This window comes from Choloepus didactylus, chromosome 3 (assembly GCF_015220235.1).
Source record: "Choloepus didactylus isolate mChoDid1 chromosome 3, mChoDid1.pri, whole genome shotgun sequence".
NCBI lineage: Eukaryota > Metazoa > Chordata > Mammalia > Pilosa > Megalonychidae > Choloepus > Choloepus didactylus.
Window position 1 is genome coordinate 89,496,715 of NC_051309.1, and position 26,704 is coordinate 89,523,418.

General features: G+C 40.4%; 1 protein-coding gene across 2 annotated transcripts in view; it reads right to left on the reverse strand.

Moving 5' to 3' along the window:
- Positions 1–26,704, reverse strand: part of HELQ (helicase, POLQ like) — a 111,485-nt gene that overhangs the window by 2,186 nt on the left and 82,595 nt on the right. The window contains exon 18 of one of the 2 annotated variants that reach the window (XM_037830139.1): positions 6,853–7,732. The exons of the other annotated variant lie outside the window; for it this stretch is intronic. Within the exon in view, the coding sequence (XP_037686067.1) occupies positions 7,685–7,732 (48 nt within the window). The 3' untranslated portion in view covers positions 6,853–7,684. Of the gene's footprint in view, positions 1–6,852; positions 7,733–26,704 lie in introns of those variants that run through there. 2 annotated transcript variants of the gene reach the window in all.

Here is a 26,704-nt window from a genome sequence, read left to right on the forward strand (position 1 = left end):
AAAGGCCCTGATGGTGGTGAGGAGGATCAGGCTGTGGCTGTTCAATCAGAGGAGGTCCAGAGCCCTTCCCAGGTAACTCAGTTAAGGGAGCTACTTACAAAAACAAAGATAGAGTTGGAAAGTCAAACAGAGGACAGAAAGGCAACCCAGACATTTAGCAATGGCAAAACCAAGGGAGGTGGTGGTATTAAGAGTCCAGGACCAGGGCCACCGCCGTCCATGAATGGGAGCTGACCGCATTGGAGGCTGCCAGCACGAGCCGGGACCAGAGGGGCTGTCTGCCAGAAGCCGGAACCTTGAAAGAGATGCAGCTGGAGATGCTGCCCAGTCTCTTACCAGTGCCTCCCATTGGTCAAACCTAACTGGGGGCCAGTTGGACAAGAGATCCTGGGAAATGTAAGTGTCCAGATTCCAGCCCCTACAGTTCAGAGCAGAAAGGAGCAGTGAATGGTTACGAGAGCAAGCTGGCTAATGACCAGCCTGTCTCTTGTCTGTGGCCACCTGTGATACAACTTTACCATTCACCTCTTCTGGAGTACTCCATAATGAAGGAAACAGTGCTTGCCCTCATACAACAGTTTCAACAGTTCACTTCTTGAGCTACTTAAATTGCTAATTTGATGGTACTGGCTAAAGAGTAAGAAGAGCTTTTCATTTGAGTGACTTTGCCATGCCCTCGACAGTCAAACACATGAAACTACTAATTTATGTTGGTTTATAAATAACACAAAACTGAGGTGCTTAAGTGTAACACCCCCAATACCCCCAATAACTCTTTGAAGCTTCTTAATTCACAATGTGGATGTGACAAGCTTTTCTAGAGATATAAAGTGGAACTCGTTCACTTTCAAGTGACTTGAATTGTCAGTGGCACGATTTCCCTGCAGTTCTAGCAGAGAACAGCCAGTATACCTGCTACCACAGGTGGGCCCCAAGCCTCTTATTCAGAGATAATTTAAGTTCATTATGGAAGAGTAGAGATCTGGTATGGGTTTCTTTGCTTAGTGGCCTGTATCAGACATAGGAATCCAATTAACTATTACTTATAAATGGAATCATTAGCCATTATGAATCAGTAATATGCCACTTATGCATTTGGAATAAATAATGGGAAAGACTTTCTCATTGGTGAATGGACAAGAAAGAAGTTTTGACAGCATCTGCTAGGCTTTTCTTCATTTTGCGGGAAAAGACAGAAAAGGTCACATCATAAGTGACCTCCACCTGGAATCTACACTGCTCACAGTAACAGAGGGCCAGACAGGGCAAAGAGCAACTGCCAAGCTTGTTTTCTTGCATGTAGTACTACTTAGCAAGGTATCAAACCACTTGTACCTTTTATCTACTTGTGGACTCATGTCCTCCTTTTGTGTCCCTCTCAAGGACTCTCAGCCTCTCCTGCAAGAACACATGTTCCTCCAGGCCAACATCTTGGCAAAAGTGAGACTTTTTGGCAGCAGGGCCATTAATGATGGTAGGTGCTGGCATAAATCTAGGAAGCCAGGGCACATGGGAGGGCAGTGACCCAATTCCTGACAGCTGTTAGAGCCTTGTTTCTCTGCGTTTTAGTTTCCCCAGCAGAGTGGCCCAGGCACTGCCATCATTAACATTTAATTTTAAGTTAGTATATCTGCACAGGCTGGGACAACTAATGTGCAGCCCGTTGCCTATAAAAGTTCAACTCCCCTTGAGGTCATTCTGAACTGCACCTGCTCAGACCCAAGTGATTTTGGAGGAAGCCTTTCAAGGTCATTCAAGTTCCTAAATCCTTCCTCTTGCTGCAGGAGTCCTGAAAGATGAACTTTAGAGCACTGCCAGGAGCCAGAATAACTTATGCAAAACCTTCTTCCTACTCCCTTGTGATCGTGCCTGAGAAAAACAACCAACAACTAAAATCAAGATGCTATTTAAACCAAAATTCAGGTTTTATAACACAGATGGAAGGAAACCAAATATCAATCTTAGTGATGGCAGTTTTTATAGTGGAGCATCTTAAGCAAATATTAAAAGATCAGATACATTTTCTAATTGTCCTAGGGTGCGGGGGTTAGTTTAAGCAGACAGATGCTAGTGCTGACAAGGCCAAGGTTATGAACTCAGTCTCCATATGGCTCTGCCTGTTTCATGGTCACATGTGTACACCTCTGTCAGGTGCATCACAACTGCCTTTCAGTGGTCATAAGGGAGAACAGATGAGAAAGCAGAGATGGCTCAGCACAAACTATTTGCTACAGCTTTTTTTTTTTTTTTTTGGTTTCTCATTACTGCTTTAAGAGCTCCAGTATACAGATGGTGCAGCAGACAGCCTCTTCTTTGTATACCTCAGCTGTAAGTGTTCTGCCTTCCTCCAAGTGCCTTCTACCCCCTGAAACTTCCAATTCCATTCTTATAGCATCTAGTTCACAGTCCACCTCTTCCACAAGGTTCTTTTCCAAAGACTCTGGCTCCCACTTCTCTCACTCTCTCTCTTGCCTATAGCGTTTATCTTTCATATACTGTCTCATTTTGTTACCCATTTGTGTCTTGTGTTTCATGTATTTGTGATTTCCTACTATAAAAGAAACAAGGACCGTTTAAAATTTTTCTTCCACCAATATCTAGCATCAAGCCAACTGTAGTATAACTATTCAGTAAAATGCATTTAAATATTTGCCTTGAGCTTTTGAACGATTTCGACAAAATTCAGCAAAATGATGAATACCTTCATGGTTTCCGGGGTGGGCAATAAATTGTGTTTTAAAAATTCTTATAATTTATACAGAATTCAACATGTGTTACTGCACTCTGTACACAGAGTGAGTAGTCTGTTGCCTTTGGATTTGTCCAATTTTATATGTGCTCATACAGTAATATTATATTTTACCACAAAGGAAAATCAATTAGTATACAGCATTATAATAGCTAATTCTTTATACTTATACTGCTGTTAGTCTACATTTTTGTAGCTTTGTGCATATCTCTTTTTTATGATAATATCCTTTCTGCCAATTTTAAAGAGAGGAAGAAAAAGTTACGGGAAAATTTCATAGACTAGGTGACTTGTAAAATCCTCAGAAGTTAGGGATTCAAACTTCCAATTATCTATAGTAATTGGATTTTTGTTGTTATGTTTTAATTAACTATGGATAGAATTTTTACATTTTACTTAATCTGATGTTAACAAGATCAGTTTATTTTAAACACTTTTCACCGGAGAAAAGTGCAATTAATAAAATGGTGTGCATCTATTGCAGTTGTCTTCTGTAAAAATAGTTTTCAGGAATATAAAGTAATCCTTTCAATAGGCATAAAACATTTAACATGTGTTGAGATGCTAAGATCCAGAATAGATCCTTCAGAATGATGGTGTGCTTGTTTGAAGCTGTTATGTACCCTGGAAAAGGCTGTGTTCTTTTGATCCATTCCTGTGAGTATGGACCTATTGTGAGTGGGATCTTTTGATTAGGTTGTTTCAATTGAGATGTGACCCACCCAATTCAAGGTGGGTCTTAATCCTTTACTGGAGTCCTTTATGAGAATAAAAGACAGACAAATGCCAAGAGAACTCAGGCAGAAACACCCAGAGAGCTTCGAGAGAAAACCCCTGGAGATGCTAAGAGAGGACCCACAGTTGCTCAGAGAAGGGATCACTGGAACCAGCGCTGAAAGCAATGAGACCCAGGAGTGAAGGACCAGCAGATGCCGGCCATGTGCCTTCCCATATGACAGAGGAACTCTGGCAGCCCGTCTTCAGAGTCCAGGTATCATCCTGTTGATGCCTTAATTGGGACATTTTCATGGCCTTAGAACTGTAAATTTGTAAACTAATAAATTCCCGTCATAAGAGCCAACCCATTTCTGGTATATTGCATTATGGCAGTTTCAGCAAACCAAAACAGATGGTTTTGAAATTGTGTTCCATAGAGCCCCAGGATACCAGGGAGCTATTGCCAGATGGATTAGTTTCCTATGGTTCCTGTAACAAAGTACCACAAATTTGGTGGCTTAAAACAACACAAATGTATTCTCTTACAGTTCTGGAGGTCAGAAGTCTGAAATGGGTCTCACTGAGCTAATGACAGGTGTTGTCAAGGCTGTGTTCCTTTCTGGAAACTCCAGGGAAAAATCCATTTCTTTGTCTTTTGCAGCTTCTAAAGGCTGCCTACATTCCTTGGCTATGGTTCTGCTTCCATCTTCAAAGCCAGCAAAGGCTGGTTGCGTCTTTCTCATATCATATCACTCTGACTCTGAATTTCCTGCCTCCCACTTTCATTTATAAGGACCTTTGTGATTACATTAGGCTCACTCAGATAATTCAGGATAATCTTCCCATTTCAAGGTCAGCTGCAACCATAATTTCCTCTTGCCATGTAACATAACATACCCATAGTTCTGGTGATTAAGAGGTGGGAATCTTTGGAAGTGGGGGTCTTTATGCTGCCTGCCACCTCACGTATCCCACACATTTGAATTCAAAGTCTTAAAACACAAAAACCAGGTTAATTATTTAAAATACTCAGAAGTAACAAAACACACACTCAAATGTATAATGTACTAAATTTTAAACACCAGATACTACCAGTGTATTTAAATTATGTTGCCTGGTTACTCATTTATCTTAGTTCAGATCTTAGACCAAAGCTTCTACTGCTACCTCTGTGCATTTAGCTTATCATCTGAAAGTTTAATCATCTAATATATTTGGTCTTACTAGAGCAAAATTCACCCATTTCCTTTAGAGTGACAGCTATCATTTTAAGTAGCAAGCTTTTTATATATTGATATACTCCTGTTCTCCTGAAAGACTTCTATTACAACTTTGAAAGTACTCCAAATAGACACATATGCCCTTGGGTAGCTATTTACTGAAGTAAGTTTCAAAAGACTATTTTTAAGCATGAAGAATGAAGGAAATGAAACATGTTAATTCATCACAACCAGTTTGCTCCTCCAAGTTTGCTTCAGAACATTCTAAACACATTATATGGGACAAAAGACGAGAGCTCAATGTCAACAACACTTGTTGGTGTTCAGTAAATGGCAGAAACAGTCACTCAATATTTTGTGTTATTAATCCAGTTCTGTGGAGTGTATGGCTCTTAGAAAACTAGTCATTCACTGTATTTATTCTGGTACAATACATGTTCAACCCTCTGTCTTTTTTTCATATGCTAACATCTTTTAGGAGTTTCTATGTGAATCCATCATTTTATATCCTTGTAAGTCCTACATTTTTACAAAAGGAGCATCAAAAATCATCATTGCTTGTAGACACTGCATCTTTTGTGATCTTCATATATAATTACGTATTTTAAAAATACAGACAAAATAATGATTTGATTCTGGCCTTGATTCAGTTTGGGCATTTCCTGCCTTATTTATAATTATCTCACTATTATTATTTGAGAGCAGAGACTGCTTCAAGGAGACAAAGCTAACATCAGAACTGTTGTTGCAAATGGGTGTAGTGCTATTCCAGGTGAGGTATGGAAGGTAAACTCATCATAGGTACTTTCCTTTGAATCTGATCTTGCAGAATTGTGCTGAAATAGCTCCCATTGCTGGTGATGTCTGCAGTCAACAAAGAAAAAGTCACAGGGCACCAATAGGTTATATCCTCTAGGGAAAAGTATAAACTGCTGTGTGCCAGTTTGAATGTATTATGTCCCCCAAAATGCCATTATCTTTGATGCAATCTTGTGTAGGCAGATGTATTAGTGTTGATTAGATTGTAATTCTTTGATTGAGTGCTTCCATGGAGATGTGACCCACCCAACTATAGGTGATAACTCTGACTGGATATTTTCCATGGAGGTATGGCCTGGCCCATTCAGCATGGGCCTTGATTAGTTTACTAGAGCACTGTATAAGCTCAGACAGAAGGAGAAAGCTTGCTACAGCCAAGAGGGACACTTTGAAGAACACACAGGAGCTGAGAGAGGAGCTGCAGCTTACAGAGCAACATTTTGAAGACGGCCTTTGAAAGCAGACTTTTGCTCTGGAGAAGCTAAGAGAGGACAAACTCCCCATGAGCAACTAAGAGCGACATTTTTGAGGAGCTGCAGCCCAGAGAGGAATGTCCTGGGAGAAAGCCATTTTGAACCCAGAACTCTGGAGCAGGTGCCAGCTACGTGCCTTCCAAGCTAACAGAGGTTTTCTAGACACCATTGGCCAAACTCCAGTGAAGGTACCTGATTGTTGATGACTTACCTTGGACACTTTATGGCCTTAAGACTGTAACTTTGTAGCCAAATAAATCTCCCTTATAAAAGCTGATCCATTTCTGGTGTTTTGTGAAAAGGCAGCATTAGCAAATTGGAACATGCTGTAAAGGAGAGGTCCCTAAAATAGAGTGGCTTAAAGAAGGCTACACACTGTGATTACAACTATGCGACATTCTGGAAAAGGCAAAACTATAGAGACATGGTTGCTAGGGGTTGGGGGAGGGTAATGTATAGGTGGAGCAAAGGGCATTTTTAGGGCAGTGAAACTCTTCTCTGTGATACTGTAATGTTGGACACACAGCATTATGCATTTGTGAAAACCCATAGAACTGTACAACACAAAGAGTGGACCCTAATATAAACTATGGACTTTTGTTAATAATAATGTATCAAGGTTGGTTCATCAATTGTACCAAATGCACCACACTAATACAAGATACTAACAGGGGAAACTGAGGGTAGTGGAGAAAGGTACACGAGAACACTGTATTTTTTGCACAATATTTTGGTAAACCTATAATTGCTCTTAAAATAAAGTCTACTAAAAATACAGTGGCTTAAATAAGATAGTTTATTTTTCTCTTACTTAAGAGTCTGGAGGTAGATGGTTCAAGCTGGCAGGGCAGCTCTGCTCCACAAAATTGGCCAGGTTCTTTTCATCTTCTTGCTCCGTTGTATTATAGGGTATCGTCCTTGCAGGGCTTAGTTGTTCAATTCAATCCATTGGAAGGGAAAAAAGGAAGTCCAGGGAAAGACATTTCCTTTCAAACAAGTGAGGGAGAAGTTGCATACACGATTCCCACTGATATTCCATTGGCAAGAACTTTGTTCCGTAGCCATTCCCAGCTGCAACGGAGGCTAGGAAATGGTCTCTAGCTGGATGGCCATGTGCTTAAGAGGACGGGAAAACAGATTTGGGGGGTGAGACTAACAGTCTGCCATAATTTATGCATCTGTTCATCTAAACATTGATGTGCGTTCTTCATCCTACAAACAGAACACACTCACCCTTTCTCAAAGGAAGAAAAACACAAGAGCCTATCCAGTTACTGCATCCAGCTCAGGTTGAGGCTCTCTCCTCTATTATATCCAAATGTGGATCCCTGGGGTCCAGCAACCTTTAAACTAAATAATAAGTTTTCTGCTTAACCTCCTGTCTCCTACATACATGCCACATGTCCATGGTGGAACAGGAAAAGGAGAACTATAATAAAAATGTCCTTTTGGTAAAGAGAACAATGGGAAAAGCACAGTAGTCACTGATTTAAGGCAAAAGTGGGCAGGAACTACAAAGAGCCCTTTGCCTTGACAGGGGAGTTTGTTTCTTACTTTGGAACTCTCTTGCAAGATCTCCTTTGTTCACTGTCCTCCGGGGCCTCTGGTTTTATTCTTTAGGATGTTTCTTCTTTGTCAATTATCCTCTATGGGCGTATCTGAAGGTGTTGGTGAATATGACCTCCCTTGGCTCTGCAGTGTCAGATTCACTTTCCTCTGCAGTAGGTTGATGGTTTAAGTGTTGCTTTTAGGGACTGAACAAATTAAGATTATTTTTTAGTAATATGATTTTCTCAAAAACTTAGTTGACTTCTAGTCAATTTGATTTGAGTTATACAATATGTCAGCAAACATACCCCTTTGCTGAACATAGTTCCTAAAGTTGCCTTATTTACTGATTTCTGTGTTTGGTCTATTCTTCTCTCCTTCATTTTAACAGCAGCTACCTTTAGGCTACTGAAACAATAACTTTGGTGGCAAGGCCCCACTCCTAAATCGATCTTGCCATAGAAATTTCTTCTTTTGTTTGGCTGAGGAGTCTTAATTGTAGACCCAGTGAGAAAGGTACAGACCAACAGTCTTATCCTCTTTTTTTGGGAAGTACAAAAGTGGATAGCTTTTGTCAATTTTGTGAAGCCCCAAATTTCGGGGCTCTGTTATTTCCTTCCATCTCTACTTGCAAACTGGTCAACTCTTGCCTGATCTCATTTCTCTTGCAGAGTATGCTGCTAAAAGAAGCAAGGGATAACACATAACAACATTTTGACTCTGTCCAAACACTCCCCCTGGCTACAGGGTCCATAAGCAAATGATTGCTTTCTAAGCAATCTACTGCTGAGTAGCATTCCATTGTACAGATATATCACAAATTGTTAATCTATTCACCAGTTAATGGACATTTAGGTTATTTCTGATTTTTTACTCTTTGTATAAAGCTGCTAGGACCATTTGAGAAAAAGTCTTTGTGTGAACACATATTTTCATTTTTCTTGGGTAAATACCTAAGAGTGGGTGTGGTTGGGATATATGGTAAGTGTTTGTCTTAATTTTATAAGAAATTTCCAAATTGTTTTCTAAAGTACCATTCCCAACAATTAGTGAGAGTTAACAGTTGCTTCATGTCCTTGTGGACAGTTGATATTGCCAGTCTTTTCAATTTAAGCCCTTCTAGTAGGTGTGAAGTGTATTTCATTGTGTTTTTAGATTTTCCTGGAAACTAATGATGTTGAGAATCTTTTCATGTGCTTATCTGCCATATGCATATTACCTTTGCTATTGAAATTGTTTGACCATTTCTTTTTTTTTTTTTTTTTCTGGTTTCTTTCACTTAGCAAAGTGTTTTTTTTTAAATTAGAGAAGTTGAGGGTTTACATACATGTCATGTGAAAAATACAACATTCCCATATACCCTCCTATTGATAACACTTTGCACTAGTGCAGTACCTTTGTTATAATTGATGAAACAATACTGAAATATTAATATTATCTATAGCCCATAGTTTACATTAGGTGTATTTTTTCCATATACAACCTATTATTAACACCTTGTAATAGTGTCATACATTGTTATAATTCAGTAAAGAACATTCTTACATTTGTACTATTAACCACCCAGTCCGTTGTCCACAAGTTGACTGTGTTAGACAGACCCATGTTTTTGTCTTCTAACTTTCCTTCTAGTAACATACATGACTCAAAACTTCTCCTTTCTCCACATTCACAAGCATAATTTGGTGCTGTTAATTACACTAACAATAATGTGCTGCTACCACCACTATCAATTTCCAAACATTTACAATCAACCTAATTAGAAATTTTCCACAAATTAAGCATCAGTTCCCCATTCTCTACCCCATTCTATCCCCTGGTAACCTATATTCTAGATTATAACTACAAATTTTGCTTATTTTAATTAGTTCATATCAGTGATTTCATACAATATTTGTCCTTTTGTGTCTGGCTTATTACACTCAGCATAATGCCCTCAAGTTTTCTTCCATGTTATCACATGCATCAGGACATCATTCCTTCTTACAGCTGAATAATAATCCATCATCTGTATATAACACATTTTGTGTATCACTGATTGATGAACACTTGGGTTGCTTCCATTATTTGGCAGTTGTGAATAATGCTGCTATGAACATCGGTGTGCAAATATCTGTTCGAGTCCCTGCTTTCAATTCTTCTGGGTATATACCTAGCAGCAGGATTACTGGAATATATGGCAATTCTATACTTAGCTTCCTGAGGAATCGTCAAACTGTCTTCCACAGCAGGTGCACATTTACATCACCACCAGCAGTGAAGGAGTGTTCTTATTTCTCCACATCCCCTTTAATAGTTGTAGTTTTCTGAGTTTTAATAGTGGCCTTACTAATTGGTGTGAAATGATATCTCATTGTGGTTTTGATTTGCATTTCCCTATTATCCAGTGATGTTGAGCATTTTTTCATGTGATTTTACTCTTGGGGAAAATGTCTATTCAAGCCTTTTGGTCCATTTTTAAAATTGGGCTGGTTGTCTTTTTATTGTTGAGTTGTAGAATTTCTTTATATATTCTGGATATTAAACCCTTACTGGGAGGAGGTAACGTCATCAACATAGCGACGTAAACAGCTGCTGAAAACTTCTCCCCAGATATCAGCAAAAAGGGGTATAACCCTGACTTCTTTGGAACTCTGGAGGAGGGTATGGACTCTGAAAGAAGGTATGGATGGGAGAAGGACCCTGGGGCATGGCTGAAAACTGTGGCAGCTGGGGGAGTCCTCTGCCGCAGAGAGAGTGGGAAACAACATCCCCACGTTGAATCAGACTTTACCCAGCAAAGTGAGGTCACAGGAAACATGCAGCTTCAGCCTTGCGCAGTCTGACAGGGGCACCTGGAGGCAATTCAGCCAGCCATTTCTTTTATTCAGTTGTTTGTCTTATTATTGAATTTGAAGAGTTCTTTATATATTCTGGATACAAGTCCTTTATCAGATACTTGTTTGCAATATTTTCTCTTAGTTCATGGTTTGCCTTTTGATTTTCATAAGTTATTATTTCAAAATCCAATGTTGAGGTGCAACTCATCAGTGTTTTTCTTTTGTGGTTCTTGCTTTTATGTGTCCTAAGGAATTTTTACCTTACAGACACAAAGATTTCCTCCCATATTTTCTCTAGAAGTTTTATCATTTAAACTCTTACATTTAGTTCCATGATCAATTTTAGGTTAATTGTTATACATAGTATGTGAGAAGATTAGATGTTCATTATTTGCAAATGGATATCCAATTGTTCCAGCATCATTGTTGCAAAGAGCATATACTTTCTCCAATGAACTGCCTTGTCACCTTTGTCACAAATCATTTGATCATAAAAATGCAATGCATTTTGGACTGTATTTTGTTCCATTGATTTATATGTATAGCATAAAGCCAATACAACATTGTTTTGATTTTAGTAAATCACTCCTGAAATCAGGAAATTTAAGTTCTGCATTTTTGTTCTTTTCTTAATTGCTTTTTGTCTTCTGGATCTTTTGAACTTCCACATAAATTTTAGAATGGGATGGGCTTATTCCATCCTTAAAAAAAAAAAAAAAAAAAAAGGCCCAGGGTAATTTTAACTGGGATTGCATTTATCAGTTTGGAGAGAACTGACATCCTAACAGTACTGAGTCTTCCAATCCAAGGACATAGAGTTATCTATTTATTTAGGTCTTCTTTAATTTCTTTCAGCAATTTTTAGTAGACTTCAGAGTAAATGGTTTGCACATATTTCGTTAAGTTTATCCCTAAGTGTTTCATGTTTTTCTTTGCTGTTATTACAAATGAAATTTTAAAAAAATTCAAATTACTTGTAGCAAGCCTATAAGAGTACAATTGCTTTTAGTCTAGGGCAGAGTTTGCCAATCTTGGCACTACTGACATTGTTGGTCAGGTAATACTTTATTGTGGGACTGTCCTGTGCATTACAGGATGTCTAGCAGCATCCCTGGCCTCTGTCTACTAGGTGCCAGTAACAACAACCCCCATCCCCAGTTGTGACAACCAAAAATACCTCCAGAAATTAACAAATGTCTGGGGGGGGGGGGGTTGTTGCAAAGGCAGTCACAGTTGAGAACCATTAGGCTAAATTATACCCACCTCTGCAGTGACCAGATGCAGATACTTAATTTCCCCCTGCTAAGAAAAATACCAAAGTCTTTCTACTCTGGCTGGTGGGAACTTAAACTATTTCTGGTCCTTTCTGCGCTCTGGGAATTGTTTTGCTTGCTCCTTTCTGCTGATTCTTTCCCAACTCTAGGGTAGTTTCCTCTCATGCATTCACAGATTAAAACTCAGCCAGAGGGGTGGAGCAAGATGGCAGAGTGGTGAGGTGTAGCTTTTAGTTACTCCTCCAGGGCAGTAGGTAGAAAGCCAGGAACTGCGTGGACCGGACACCAGAGAGCAATTTGACTTTGGGCATACTTCAAATGACACTCACGAATGTGTGGAACAGCTGAGATCAGCGAAATCTGCAAGTTCTCAGGCCATTGGACCCATGCCCCTCCCTACCAGGCTCAGTCCCGTGGGAGGAGGGGCTGTAGGTGCTGGGAATGAGGAGGGAGAACTGAAGTTGTGGCTCATATTTAAACCTCAGACAGCTGATCCAAACTCCAAACATAGATAGACTGGAGAATCCGGGAGCAGTCAGCCCAGTGGAGAGGAGACAGGGCTAGCAAAAACAGCAAGGGAAACCCAAAAATAAAAGTGGAGACTTTTTGGAGTTCTGATGAACACAGAATGGGGAAGGGCAGGGCTCAGGCAGAGTCAGGCTCATATTCAAGTCCAGAAGGTGAGTTTCCTTGTTTGAAGAGCCATTTCTCTGCTTTGCTGATTGTTCCTTAATGACCCTAATCTCCTTGTCTGTTAGCATTTCAGCAGCCCATTAGATCTGCAAGGAGAGCCCCCCCCCCTTTTTAAATCTTTTTCTCTTTTTCTAAAACAATTACTCTAAGAAGCCCATTACAGAAAGCCTCAAAGACTTGCAATTTGGGCCCAGATAAGAGCAGAACTAAGAGAGCTCTGAGACATAAGGCAATAAGTCCAGTGGCTGAGAAAATTTGCTGAACTCCACAACTTCCCAAGAAAAGGAGAGGGTGTCCCCTTATAGCCATCTCCCCAGTGGGCTGGGAATGCTCCTACCTGGCCCCAGGGCCACAGCCTAGAGCTGCCCCAAACAACCCAGTTTGACGGGAAGTGTTTGCAATAACACATGCACACACCACAATATCAGGCGTGGACAATAGCCTTTCCCATACCCTCAGCTAATTGTTTCAGAGCTGGGAAGGTGGAGCTGTGTGAAAAGGGGGAAATTAACATGCCCCATTCAGCCATCCTTTCAGCAGATTGGGAACACCCCTACACAGCCCTGCGGCCCAGAACCTCCCTTGGGGGATGGCACTCCCCTGTGACATAGCACAGTCATCCCTCAGCAGAGGACCTGGGAGTGCACAGCTTGGAAGAGGGACCCAATTGCAAGTCCCAGGGACCATATGCCAATACTAAGGACTTGTGGGTCAGTAGCAGAGACAATCTGTGGCAAAACTGAACTGAAGGATTAGACTATTGCAACAGCTTTAAATCTCTAGGAACACCTGGGAGATTTGATTATTAAAGCCACCCTCCCTCTTTAACCACTCAGACACATGCCCCATATGCAGGGTGGGCAACACCAACTACACACGCAAGCTTGGTGCACCAATTGGACCCCACAAGACTCACACTCCCACTTACTACAAAGACAAAGGGGGGTGGGGAGAACTGGCTTGGGGGGAATAGGTGGCTCACAGATGCCACCTGCTGGTTAGTTAGAGAAAGTGTACTCCACGAAGCTGTAGATCTGACAATTTAGAGATAAGGGTTTGAATCAGTCTACGTATCCTAAATGAACCCTATCAAGGTAAGCAAATGCCAAGAGGCCAAAAACAATGGAAAATTTTAAAGCATATGAAAAAAACAGATGATATTGACAACCCAAGCCCAAACACCCAAATTAGAAGATCAGAGGAGACACAGTACTTGGAGCAATTAATCAAAGAACTAAAGACGAACAATGAGAGCATGGTACAGGATATAAAGGACATGAAGAAGAGTATCGCACAGGATATAAAGGACATGAAGAAGACACTAGAAGAGCATAAAGAAGAAATTGCAAGAGTAAATAAAAAGAATAGATGATCTTATGGAAATAAAAGAAACTGTTGACCAAATTAAAAAGATTCTGGATACTCATAGTACAAGACTAGAGGAAGCTGAACAGTGAATCAGTGACCTGGAGGATGACAGAACAGAAAATGAAAGAATGAAAGAATGGGGGAAAAATCAAAAAAATCAAAATGGACCTCAGGGATATGATAGATAAAATAAAACATCCAAATATAAGACTCCAGTGTTAAGAACTCCTTCTGGTGTTCCAGAAGGGGAAGAGAAGGGTAAAGGTCTAGGAAGAGTATTCAAAGAAATTGTTGGGGAAAACTTCCCAAATCTTCTAAACACCATAAATACACAAATCATAAATGCCCAGCAAACTCCAAATAGAATAAATCCAAATAAACCCACTCTGAGACATATTCTGATCACACTGTCAAATGTGGAAGAGAAGGAGCAAGTTCTGAAAGCAACAAGAGAAAAGCAATTCACCACATACAAAGGAAACAGCATAAGACTAAGCAGCCACCATGGAGGCAAGAAGGCAGTGGCATGACATATTTAAAACTCTGAGAGAGAAAAATTACCAACTAAGAATTCTTTACCTAGCAAAGCTCTCCTTCAAATTTGAGGGAGAGCTTAAATTTTTCACAGGCAAACAAATGCTGAGAGAATTTGCTAACAAGAGACCTGCCCTACTTGAGATACTAAAGAGAGCCCTACCAACAGAGAAACAAAGAAAGGAGAGAGAGATATGGAGAAAGGTTCAGTACTAAAGAGATTCAGTAAGGGGACATTAAAGGACATTAAGAGAAAGAGGGAAAAAATATATCTGACAAACATAAACCAAAGGATAAGATGGCTGATTCAAGAAATGCCTCCACAGTAATAACATTGAATGTAAATGGATTAAACTCCCCAATTAAAAGATAAAGATTGGCAGAATGGATCAAAAAATATGAATCATCAATATGTTGCACACAAGAGACTCATCTTAGACACAGGAACACAAAGAAATTGAAAGTAAAAGGATGGAAAGAATATTTCATGAAAGCTATAGCCAAAAGAAAGCAGGAGTAGCGACATTAATCTCAGATAAAATAGACTTTAAATGCAAGGATGCTATGAGAGACAAAGAAGGCCACTACTTACTAATAAAAGGGGCAATTCAACAAGAAGAAATAACAATCATAAATGTTTATGTACCCAATCAAGGTGCCACAAAATACATGAGACAAACAATGGCAAAACTAAAGGAAGCAATTGATGTTTCCACAATAATTGTGGGAGACTTCAACACATCACTCTCTCCTATAGATAGATCAACCAGACAGAAGACCACAAAGGAAACTGAAAACCTAAACAATCTGACAAATGAATTGGATTTAACAGACATTTATAGAACATTATATCCCAAATCACCAGAATACACATTCTTCTCTAGTGTTCACAGAACTTTCTCCAGAATAGACCATATTCTGGGCCATAAAACAAGCCTCAATAAATTTAAAACTCAGCCAGAGACTTGAGGGATCCCCTCTGCATATTTGCATAGCTCTCTCCTGGGGCAGCCCCTCCCTCTCTGGAATTCTGCCCCACAACCAGTAGCCAATTTGGCTTCTGAGAATTCTGATCTCTATCTCCTCTATTTAGTGAAACTTCTGGAGTTCTCTGCCTTCTGTCTTTTGTTGCAGTCTAGAAACTACCTCCAGAGAGTGAACTATTGCAATCATAGGATTTATCTTGTTTGTTTCCCTTCTCTCAGGGATCACAGTTCCCTGCTACAATGTCTGAGAACCATTGTTTATATACTTTTGTGTTTTTCTACTTGTTAAGGTGGGAGAGTCCTGATACTCCCTATGGTAGGTTGAATTATGTACCCCAGAAAAAACATGTTCTTAATCTTAGTCCATTCTGGTGGAAATGAACCCATTGTAAATAGGACTTGTTGAAGATGCTATTTTTACTTAAGGTGTGGCCCAACAGAATGAGACTGAACCTTAATCCTATTGCTAGGGGCTTTATGAAGAGAAAGCCATGTGGAGATGAAGCTGGAAGAAAATGGAACCCAAAAGAGAGAGGAGAGGACATTGCCATGTGCATTTTGCCATGTGACAGAAAAGACAAGGACCCAAGGAAATCCGGCAGCCAGAGATCCTTTCTCTGGGAGAAAGTGAAGGACCAAGGATCACAGGCAGTTAGCACCAGAACATCTCAGACTTTGGAGAGAAAGTATTGCCTTGCTAAACTCTTAATTTTAGACATTTCTTAGCCTCAAAGCCATGAGTCAATAAATTCCTATTTAAGCCAACCTATTGGGTGGTATTTGTCTTAGCAGGAGGAAATTAAGACACTTCCCCTTAGTCAGAAGCCAAAGTCCCTGCCTTATGTATTTCGAAACTGTATTAAGTGCAAAAATGTTTACACATATGATAGATGGTACTTTCTTTTTTCATCAATGAAATGCTTCCCTTTGACCCTCATTTTTCATTTACAACTGTGCTTTCTCTGATATTAATATTGCTACACTTGTGTATTAGTTAGGGTTCTCTATGGAAATAGAACCAACAAGAGATATCTGCAAATAGAAGATTTTATAAAAGCGTCTCATGCAAACTGCGGGGATGCATGAATCCAAATTTCATAAGGCAGGCAGTGAACTGGCGACTCCAATGAAGGTGTTTGATGAACTCCTCAGGTGACTCTGGCTAGCCAAAAAGAAGTGAAGGTCCTCTCTCTTTCTCCCTTAAAAGCCTTCAGCGGATTGGATTAAATCCAGCTGATTGGATTCTCTCATTGAGGAATACATGCCCTTCATTGATGTAATCAGTCACAGGTGCAGTCAATTGACTGATGATTTAATAAATCAGTTTTCTGGTTTATTAACCAGCCACAAATGTCCCTGCAGTAATGGTCAGGCCAGTGCTTGAACAGACACCTGGACACCATCCCTGGCCAAGTTGACACATGAACCTAACCATCACAACTTGCTTTTGTTTTCCTTAAGTATCTACTTGCTTTTGTTTTCCTTAAGTATTTACCGTATGACAGACGTAAAAGTTTCTATGTGTGCACTGACTTTTATTTTCAACCTTCCATCATCTTATTTTAGATATATTGCTTATAGACAGTTTATGGCTGCATGTAGAGTTGTAAAAATCCAGACTGAGAATTTAGTGGAGAAATCTAACTTATTAACATTTGTTATTTCTGATATGTTTGGATTTATTACTCCCATCTTATTTGTTTTCTGTTGAGTTTTTTTGTAATATTTTTCTTTCCTGACTTCTTTGATTTTTTATTTCATTTTTCTTCTAGCAATATGGAAATTACATATTTCATATCTACAAGTATTTAATTTTGATTTTTAATTACATATTTGAAGTTGTGATAATCTAACACCTAATCAATATCTCTATCTCATCCCAAACAAAATTAAAACCTTAGCACACTTTTACTCCTTCCTTTATCCCACCCTCCCTTTTACCAACTTTACTGAGGTTATTCCAGAATTTTTCAGATTCTGCCCTCCCCAATTTACAACCCACAACTATTTAGGTCTATCTGCTTTCCTGTCTTTATGTTCACCTGTATTTTTTATAGCCTATGTTTCTTTGGAACTCATTTTTAAAATTTGCTGGTATTATACATTAGACATCCTTTCAGAGAGGGTTTCTAAGACCTTGCAGTTTCAAAATGTGTCTAGCTTTCCATTAGGATGGGCATAGATTGCTAGGATCATTTTCTCACAACTCTGAAAATATGGCTCTATTGTCTTTCAGCACAGCCAACAGGTAGATAATATATTTCTTATTCTTTTGGATGAAATGTTTTCACTTTTTCTGATCTAGAAGTTTTATCCTGAATGTTCTGATTTTTCACTACAATGTGAAAAATTGATCAACAGGATTTGGTAGGTCTTCTCCATCTGTTTATCTTCAATCAGGTCCAGGGAAATTTTATCAAGTATTTACTTATTTTTCTCCCAATCAGACTCTTGATTCTCTCCCTCTGGTATGACCATTACTCTGATCTCTCCATGCCTTTCATTTTTTTCATTCATGGTTTGCAATTATTTTGTTCTTTACTTATACATCTTGGAGGAATTCTTCAATTCAAACTTGAAATTCACTAATTAGTTTTCCATCTCTGACTATTGCTGCTATTCAACCATCTATTGAGTTTTTTTCATTTTGATCAAAATATTAATTTCTAAACATTTATTTTGTCTTTTATCTACCATGCCTCTTAAAATATTAATTATGCTTACTCTAAAACCTTGATCTATTGTTTCCTTAGATGTCAATTCTTCTGTTCATTGAATTGCTATTTAGCACAACTCTAAAACCTATTTTAGCTATTTAGCTATTTAGCACAACTCTAAAACCTTGATCTATTAATTGTTTCCTTAGATGTCAATTCTTCTGTTCATTGAATAGCTATTTAGCACAACCAGAAGAGTGAGAAAGGCCTACTGGTCAAGCAAGCACTTGCCTAAACATTATGCAAGGACATTTGTGGCTGGTTAATAAACCAGGGGGCTGGTTTATCAAATCATCAGTCAATTGACTGCACCTGTGACTGATTACATCAATGAAGGATGTGTCTTCTGCAATGAGAGAATTCAATCAGCTAGATTTAATCCAATCAGTTGAAGACTTTAATGGAGATAGAGAGGACCTTCATTTCTTCTTCAACTAGCCAGCAAAGTGTTTCCTGAGGAGTTCACTGAACACCTTTATCTAGTTGCCAGTTCACTGCCTGCCCTACAGCATTTGGACTTCTGCATCCTGCCCTATGGAATTTGGACTGGAGTGAGACACTTTTATAAAATCTTCTGTTTACAGATATCTCTTGTTGGTTCTGTTTCCCTAGAGGACCCTAACTAATACAGCTTGGTACAGGGAGTGGTTCTTGAGAAACAGAATCTTAAATGGGCTTTTACAATTCGTTTTCTTCTCTGATTATATTCTAAGGCACTAATGACTCCATTTCCAATAATCGAGATGGCACTAACTGTCCATGGCATGAGTTGGCAATAGATACACAAAATATCACCATTTGATTCTCCTGATCATACTCTTGTATGAAGCAAGGCTCGGGTGACAGTGTTTTTGATACCTTAACAGAGTTTTGTGGAGTTAAGAGGAATAATGATGTTAGCTGGTTGCTCTTAAATTTGCTGGATAAAGTTATAAGAGAAAGGGATGAGCTAATGACTTCAAACTTGAAACTTAAGCACCGTATGACAGACGTAAAAGTTTCTATGTGTGCCCTGAAAGAAAATCTTATTTCCTGTGGCCACAGACTTGAGATTTCTGAAAACCAGACTCAGAGTCTCACTGTGTGAGTAGCAGATTTACAACATAAACTAAAATCTCGACCTCACAGGGTGTCTGCTGTTAAAGAAAAGGCACTGACTGGAAAAGAATGGGATCCCAAAACCTGGGATGGGGACATGTGGATTGATAATAATGGCAGTGAGGACATTGGAACCCTGGATTTGGCTGAGTCTTTGCTAGATATACCTGCAATGGTCTGCCCTGAGGAGGCAGAACCCCTACTCACCTCAAATCTTCCCTGAGGAGAGAGCAACCCAACCTCCAGCCTGCTTTGAGGAAACAGCTTCCCAACCTCCAGTATGCCCTGGGGAGCCTGACATCCAACCTCCATCTATAAGTTAACCATTCAGTGCCTGCTAAACCTATAATCACCTCCCCAAGGAAGCAGCTCTCACTCCTCTGGTGAGATTAATCCTGTTTCACCAAATGAAATTGTAACAGAATGTCCTTAGGTAAATGACTTTTCATGACCCACCCCCACCACTGGTTTTTGCTTCAAGACCTATAACTAAAGTCCCAACAGGCCCTGAAAGGTGAGGTACAAAGTGTGACCCATGGGGAAGTACACTATACTCCAAAAGAACTGCATGAGTTTTTGAATTTATATAGACAGAAATCAGGGGAATATGTGTGGGAATGGATATTAAGGGTGTGGGACAATGGTGGAAGGAATATCAAGTTGGATCAGTCTGAATTTATTGATATGGGCCCACTAAGCAGAGATTCTGCATTCAATGTTGTAGCTTGAGGGGTTAGAAAGGGAATTAATAGTTTGGGTAGTTGGCTGAAACAGGGCTCAAAAGGTGGCTGACATTACCTGCAGTCGAAATGCCAGAACTGTCCAGGTATAATGTACAGGAGGGGATTCAAGGGCCTAGAGAGATTGGAGTGTTAGAGTGGATTTATCATGGAAGACCTGCTCACACACCCCTGGAATGTCCAGAAGACACACCTTTTACAAGGACTGTGAGGAATAAATTTGAGAATATCTCAGTCATCCCTGAAGAGCTCTGTAGTCACCCATCTCTGTAGGTCAGATATTACTGTGGGAACTGCTGTTACTGAGCTGGAATACTTGAACACAATAGGAATAATTGGATCATGAGTTGGCAGAAGCCACACGACAGCAGTTACTCGCCAAAGACAAGGTGGGCCTGGCAACCATAATGAAAACAGGCTCAAGCAGCAGTCAAAATAATCTGACTCACAGAGACTTATGGATCATGGAGAACCTAGAAGTAAAATAGATAGGCAGTCTACTAAATTCTTGTTTGCTCTGTATAAGCAGCATAACTCCAGGTCAAGCGAGCAAAAGTCTACCTTGAATTACAGAAACATAGAGTCATGGCCCCTTAATCAATTCCCAGACTTGAGACAGTTTACAGATCCAGAGTCCCTTGAATGAGGGGAAAGCTGGGTACACTTGGGGAAGGACTCTGTTACACTGCCCAAAATTTATACTGTTAGTCTTCCTGCCAGCCTTCCCCAGGAGGACCTATGTCCTTTTACCAGGGTAACTGTTCATTGGGGAAAAGGAAATGATCAGATATTTTGGGGATTATTAGTCATTGGTTCAGAAGTGACATTAAATCCAGGAGACTCAAAACATCATCTGTTCCACCAGAGTTGGGGCTTATGGAGGTCAGGTGATTGATGGAGTTTTAGCTCAGGTCCATTTCACAGTGGGCCCAGTGGGTCCCTGGACCCATTCCGTGGTTATTTCTCCAATTCTGGAATGCATAATTGGAACAGACATATTCAGCAACTGGCAGAATCCTCACATTGGTTCCCTGACTTGTGGACTGAGGGCTATGGTAGGAAAGGCCAAGTGTAAGCCACTAGAACTGCCCCTGCTTAGCAAAATAGTAAACCAGAAGCAATATCAGATTCCTGGAGGGATTGCAGAGATTAGTGCCACTCTTAAGGACTTGAAGGATGCAGGGGTGGTGATTCCCACCACATCCCCATTCAACTCTTCTATTTGGCCTCTGCAGAAAACAGACAGGTCTGGAGAATGACAGTGGATTATCATAAGCTTAACCAGGTGGTGACTCCAATTGCAGCTGCTTTTCTAGATGTGGTATCATTGCTTGAGCAAATCAATACATCCCCTGGTATCTGGTATGCAGCTATTGAGCTGGCAAATGCTTTCTTCTCAATAGCTGTTAGGAAGGACCACAAGAAACAATTTGCATTCAGCTGGCAAGGCCAGCAATATACATTCACTGTGCTACCTCAGGGGTATATCCACTATCCAACCCTATGTCATAATGTTGTCTGCAGGGATCTTGATCATTTCTCCTTTCCATAAGACATCACACTGGTCCATTATGTTGATGATATCATGTTGATTGGACCCAGTGAGCATGAAGTAGCAACTACTCTAGACTTGTTGGTAAGGTATTTGCGTGTCAGAGGATGGGATATAAATCCAACAAAAATACAGGGCCTTCCACCTCAGTAAAATTTCTAGGTGTTCAATGATGTGGGGCATGTCAAGATATCCCTTCTAAGGTGAAGGATAAGCTATTACATCTGGTCCCTCCTACAACCAAAAAAGTTACAATGCCTAGTTGGCCTCTTTGGATTTTGGAGACAACATATTCCTCATTTGGGTGTGGTACTCCAGCCTATTTACCAAGTGAGTAGAAAAGCTTCTAGTTTTGAGTGGGACTGGAACAGATGAGGCTCTGTAACAGGTCCAGGCTGTTGTGCAAGCTGCTCTGCCATTTGGACCATATGATCCAGCTGGTCCAATGGTGCTGGAAGTGTCAGTGGCAGATAGATAGCAATGCTGTTTGGAGCCTTTGGCAGTCTCCTATAGGAGAATCACAATGCAGGCCCATAGGATTTTGGAGTAAAGCCTTACCATCCTCTGCAGATAACTAGTCTCCATTTGAGAAACAGCTTTTGCCTGCTACTGCGCCTTAGTAGAGACAGAATGCTTAACCATGGGCCACCAAGTTAGCATGAGACCTGAGTTACCTATCATGAGCTGGGTGTTGTCTGACCCACCAAGCATAAAGTTGGGCGTGCACAGCAGCACTCCATATAAATAAAATGGAAATGGTATATATGAGATAGAGCTCAAGCAGGTTCTGAAGGCACATGGGGAATTGGACCAAATGTCCATGGCTCCCAGTCCTTATACCTTACCTTCTCTTTCCCAGCCCACAGCCATGGCATCTTGGGGAGTTTCTTACAATCAGTTGACTGAGGAAGAGAAAACTCAGGCCTGGTTTACAGATGGTTCTGCATGATTTGCAGGCACCACCTGAAAGTGAACAGCTGCAGCAATGCAGCCTCTTTCTGGGATGTCCCTGAAGGACAGTGGTGAGGAGAAATCCTCCCAGTGGGTGGAACCTCAAGTAGTGCACCTGGTTGTTCATTTTGCTTGGAAGGAGAACTGGCCAGAGGTGTGTTTGTATACTGATTCATGGGCTGTTGCTGATGGATTGGCTGGATGGTCAGGGACTTGGAAGGAACAGGATTGGAAAATTGGTGACAAAGAAGTCTAGGGAAGAGGTATGTGGATAGACCTTTCTGAGCAGGTAAAATACATGAAGATATTTGTATCCCCTGTGAATGCTCCCCAGAAGGTGACTTCAAGAGGAAGATTGGATAAGATGATCCATTCAGTGAATACCCGTCAGCCTCTTTCCCAGCCACTCCTGTCATTGCCCAATGGGCTCATGAACAAAGTGGTCATTGTGGTAGGGATAGAGGTTATTCATGGACTCAGCAACATGGGCTTCCACTCACCAAGGATGACTTGGCCACAGCCACTGCTGAGTGCCCAATCTGCCAGCAGCAGAGACTCACACTCAGTCCCCGATATGGCACCATTCCCCGAGGTGATCAGCTTGCTACCTGGTGGCAGATCGATTACATTGGACCACTTCCTTAATGGAAGGTGCAGCAATTTGTTCTCACTGGAATAGACACATACTCTGGATATGGGTTTGCCTTCCCTGCACACAATGCTTCTGCCAAAACTACCATCCATGGTCTTATAGACTGTCTTATACATCGTCATGTTATTCCAAACAGCATTGCTTCTGACCAAGGAACCCACTTCACAGAAAATGAAGTGAGGGAATGGGCACATGCTCATGGAATTCTCGGGTCTTACCATGTTCCCCATCATCCAGAGGCAGCTGGGTTGATAGAATGGTGGAATGGCCTGTTGAAGACTCAATTATAGTGCCAACTGTAGATGGCAATACCTTGCAGGACTGGGGCAGTGTTCTCCAGGAGGCTGTGTATGCTCTGAATCAGCATCCACTCTATGGGGATATTTCTCCCATAGTGAAGATTCACAGGTCCAGGAATCAAGGGGTGGAAATAGGAGTGGCACCAGTACCACTCCTAATGACCCACTAGGAAAATTTTTGTTTCCTGTCCCTGCAACCTTAAGCTCTGCTGGTCTACAAGTCTTAGTTCCAAAGGGAGGAGTGCATCCACCAGGAAACAATTCCATTGAACTGGAAGTTAAGACTGCCATCCGGCCACTTCGGGCTTCTCATGCCTCTGAATCAACAGGCAAGGAAGGGGATTACTGTACTGGCTGGGGTGATTGATCTTATCAAGGGAAAAAGCACTACAACTACACAATGGAGGTAAAGAAGAGTTTTCCTGGAATACAGGAGATCCCCTAGGGTGTCTCTTAGTACTACCTGCCCTGTGATTAAAGTCAATGGAAAACTGCAACAACCCAATCAAGGCAGAACTGCCAATGGCCAAGAAACTTCAGGAATGAAGGTCTGGATCACCCCACCAGGCAAAGAATCACAGCCAGCTGAAGTGCTTGCTGAGGGTAAAGGGAACATGGAATGGATAGTGGAAGAAGGTAGCGATAAATATGAACTACAACTATGTGACCAGTTGCAGAAACGAGGACCATGATGGCATGAATATTTCCTTCTTGTTTTGTTATGGGTATTATTTAAGTTAAAGGAAATCAAGTTTAAGAATCAATGTCACCAAAGGACTTGCACCCTATTCTGTCCAGTTGTACGCAGGACAGCTGAGTACTGTTAGGCAAAATATGTCTGTAATTGTGCTCTACTTAGAGATAAGGTATGGTTTAAGGTGATGTGTATACCTGCCAAGTTGACAAGAAGTGGACTGTGATAGTTAGGTTCATGTGTCCACCTGGCCAGATGATGGTTTCTAGGTGTCTTCTCAAGCAAGCCCTGGCCTGTTACTGCAAGGACATTTGTGGCTGGTTAGTAAACCAGGAGGCTGGTTTATTAAATCATTAATTGACTGCACCTGTGACTAATTACATCAATGAAGGGTGTGTATTCCGCAATGAGAGAACTCAATGAGCTGGATTTAATCCAATCAGTTGAAAACTTTTAAAGGAGAAAGAGAGAGGATCTTCATTTCTTCTTTGGCTAGCCAGCGAAGCACTTCCTGAGGAGTTCACTGAACACCTTCATCGGAGTTGCCAGTTCACTGCCTGACCTACGGAATTTGGACTCATGCATCCTGCCTTACAGAATTTGGACTTGTATCCCCATAATTGAATGAGACACTATTACAAAATCTTATATTTACAGATATCTCTTGTTGGTTTTCTTTCCCTAGAGAACCCTAATACAATTATCATTATTATTTATCCTTGACAGTAACAAAAAGAAAATATACACTTGTCAACATAAGTACAAATGACTGGAAATTGTCAAAGAAAAGGCTTATGTATCCTTGGTGTATTTTTTGACACAATGGGTAGAGTTTAAAAGGTGCAGTGATTCTTGTGTGGCAAGGAAATGGAGGCAAATGGAAGCATAAAGCCAAGGATTGCCTTTCATTAGTCCTTGAAAAAATATCAGTGTGGATATTTGTTGAGATGGTGGCTAGGACTGAAAAGGCTAAAACTTGACCTTAACTTTGGTGTGCATCAATAAAGCCTTTTTTTCATTGCAGTTGTTTAAACTTACAGTGCAAAGCAAAAGAAGATGAGACATTACAAACACCTTGGAGAAGTTAAGCATCCTAGAAATAGGCAAGCTGGCTCATGGCTTAAAAAAAAAAGAAAAATCAGACAGTACACTGGAATTGCTGAAAGTTGTTCTAACATTTTGAAGCCTAATATGAAGGAACTGCAAGTACACATTCATCTTAATTATCAGTGCAATTAGCTAACACCACTAAAAAATTCCACATGCAAATCTTTGGTCTATTTAAAATTTAATTTGTTTAAGGAGATACGTGAAAACACAGCTTAATATTTTTCTAAATGGTGAGGTAGACATTCACTTCAACTCTATTCACTGATTCACTGAATTATCCATCTTTTTCACAGTGACTTGAAGTGTTACCTGTTCTAGCAATTGTCTTCTCTGCCTACCACCACTTGTCTTTTTCTGAAAAGCAAAAGAAAACAAAACTTTACACCCTGGGCAAGGGGTGGGCAATGGACCTAAGTTAGATCACTTACAGTCCTTCCCAGGGATTTTTCTAACTGGAATTGGCAGCAGAGAGCTATTTTTGCTTTGCACTTGAAAAGCTGTTAAGGATGTTAAGTCTGGAGTTGTTTAACAAAGAAGAGGTGGCAAGTCCTGATATTGTTAACCATCTCTGGTTCTAGTTGCCCTAAGGAGTTGCCTGTGGTTTGAGAATGTGAGTACCGAATATCTGTATTTGCTGAAGACAGAAATACTTGAGTTTCTATCACTTGAAACTGAAAAACCATGTTTCCCAAATGTGTCTGGGTCTGTTTCTACTCCCCATTCTGTTCCTATTGATCTATTTTTCTAATTTCTAGAACTAAACTGTTTCAGTTTCTTTGCATTTGGACTGTTTAGGGCTAATGTTCATCATTACACTTGATACAACCTTTCAGGTAGACTGACCTGGAGAAACACTGACAAGTGGGAATGGATTTTATCCTGGATGGCAGATACTGATATTCTAGTCTCTATAAAGGTAGCCCCTAACTCCAATTTTAAATTAATAAATTAATTTGGGATTATAAATAAGTTTCTTACAAATTTGGTTAGCAAGAATCAGGGCTCACTTAGAGCCTTACTTACTTGGGCAAACTAATAAAACTGGGGTTTCTAGATTTAGAAAATACTGAAGACCAGACTATAGACCACTGTGAGCAAACCTCAGGGGCTAAGCCCAAGCACCCACCAGGCTAGTCAACTGTTCTTTTACAATCATTTTAGCGTTAGTAAATGGAACATGTGAAGCCCACGATTCTAAGTCATTAGGATGCCATACTGTTCCGGTTTGCTAAGCTGCTGTTATGCAAAATACCAGAAATGGATTGGCTTTTATAAAGGTAGTTTATTTGGTTACAAATTTACAATCCTAAGGCCATAAAAGTGTCCAAACTAAGGAATCAACAAGAGGATACCTTCACTGAGGAAAGGCCAATAGCATCTGGAACACTTGTTAGCTGGGAAGGCATGTGGCTGGTGTCTGCTGGTCCTCTCTTAACTTCTCCAGGGCAAACTCTGGCCTTCATGTCTTAGCTTAGCATCTCCAAAAGTCCTTCTGTCCACATCTCCAAGCAATCTCTAAGCATGTCTATTGGCTCTTTCAGTTTGTGTGTCTTGGCTTAGCATCTCCTGGGGCACTTTTGTCTCTCTGCTCTCTGTGTGAGCTCTCTTTAAAGGATTCTAGTAAACTAATCAAGACCTACCCTGAATGGGCAGGGTGAAATTTCTATGGAAATATTCAATCAAGAGGTCAC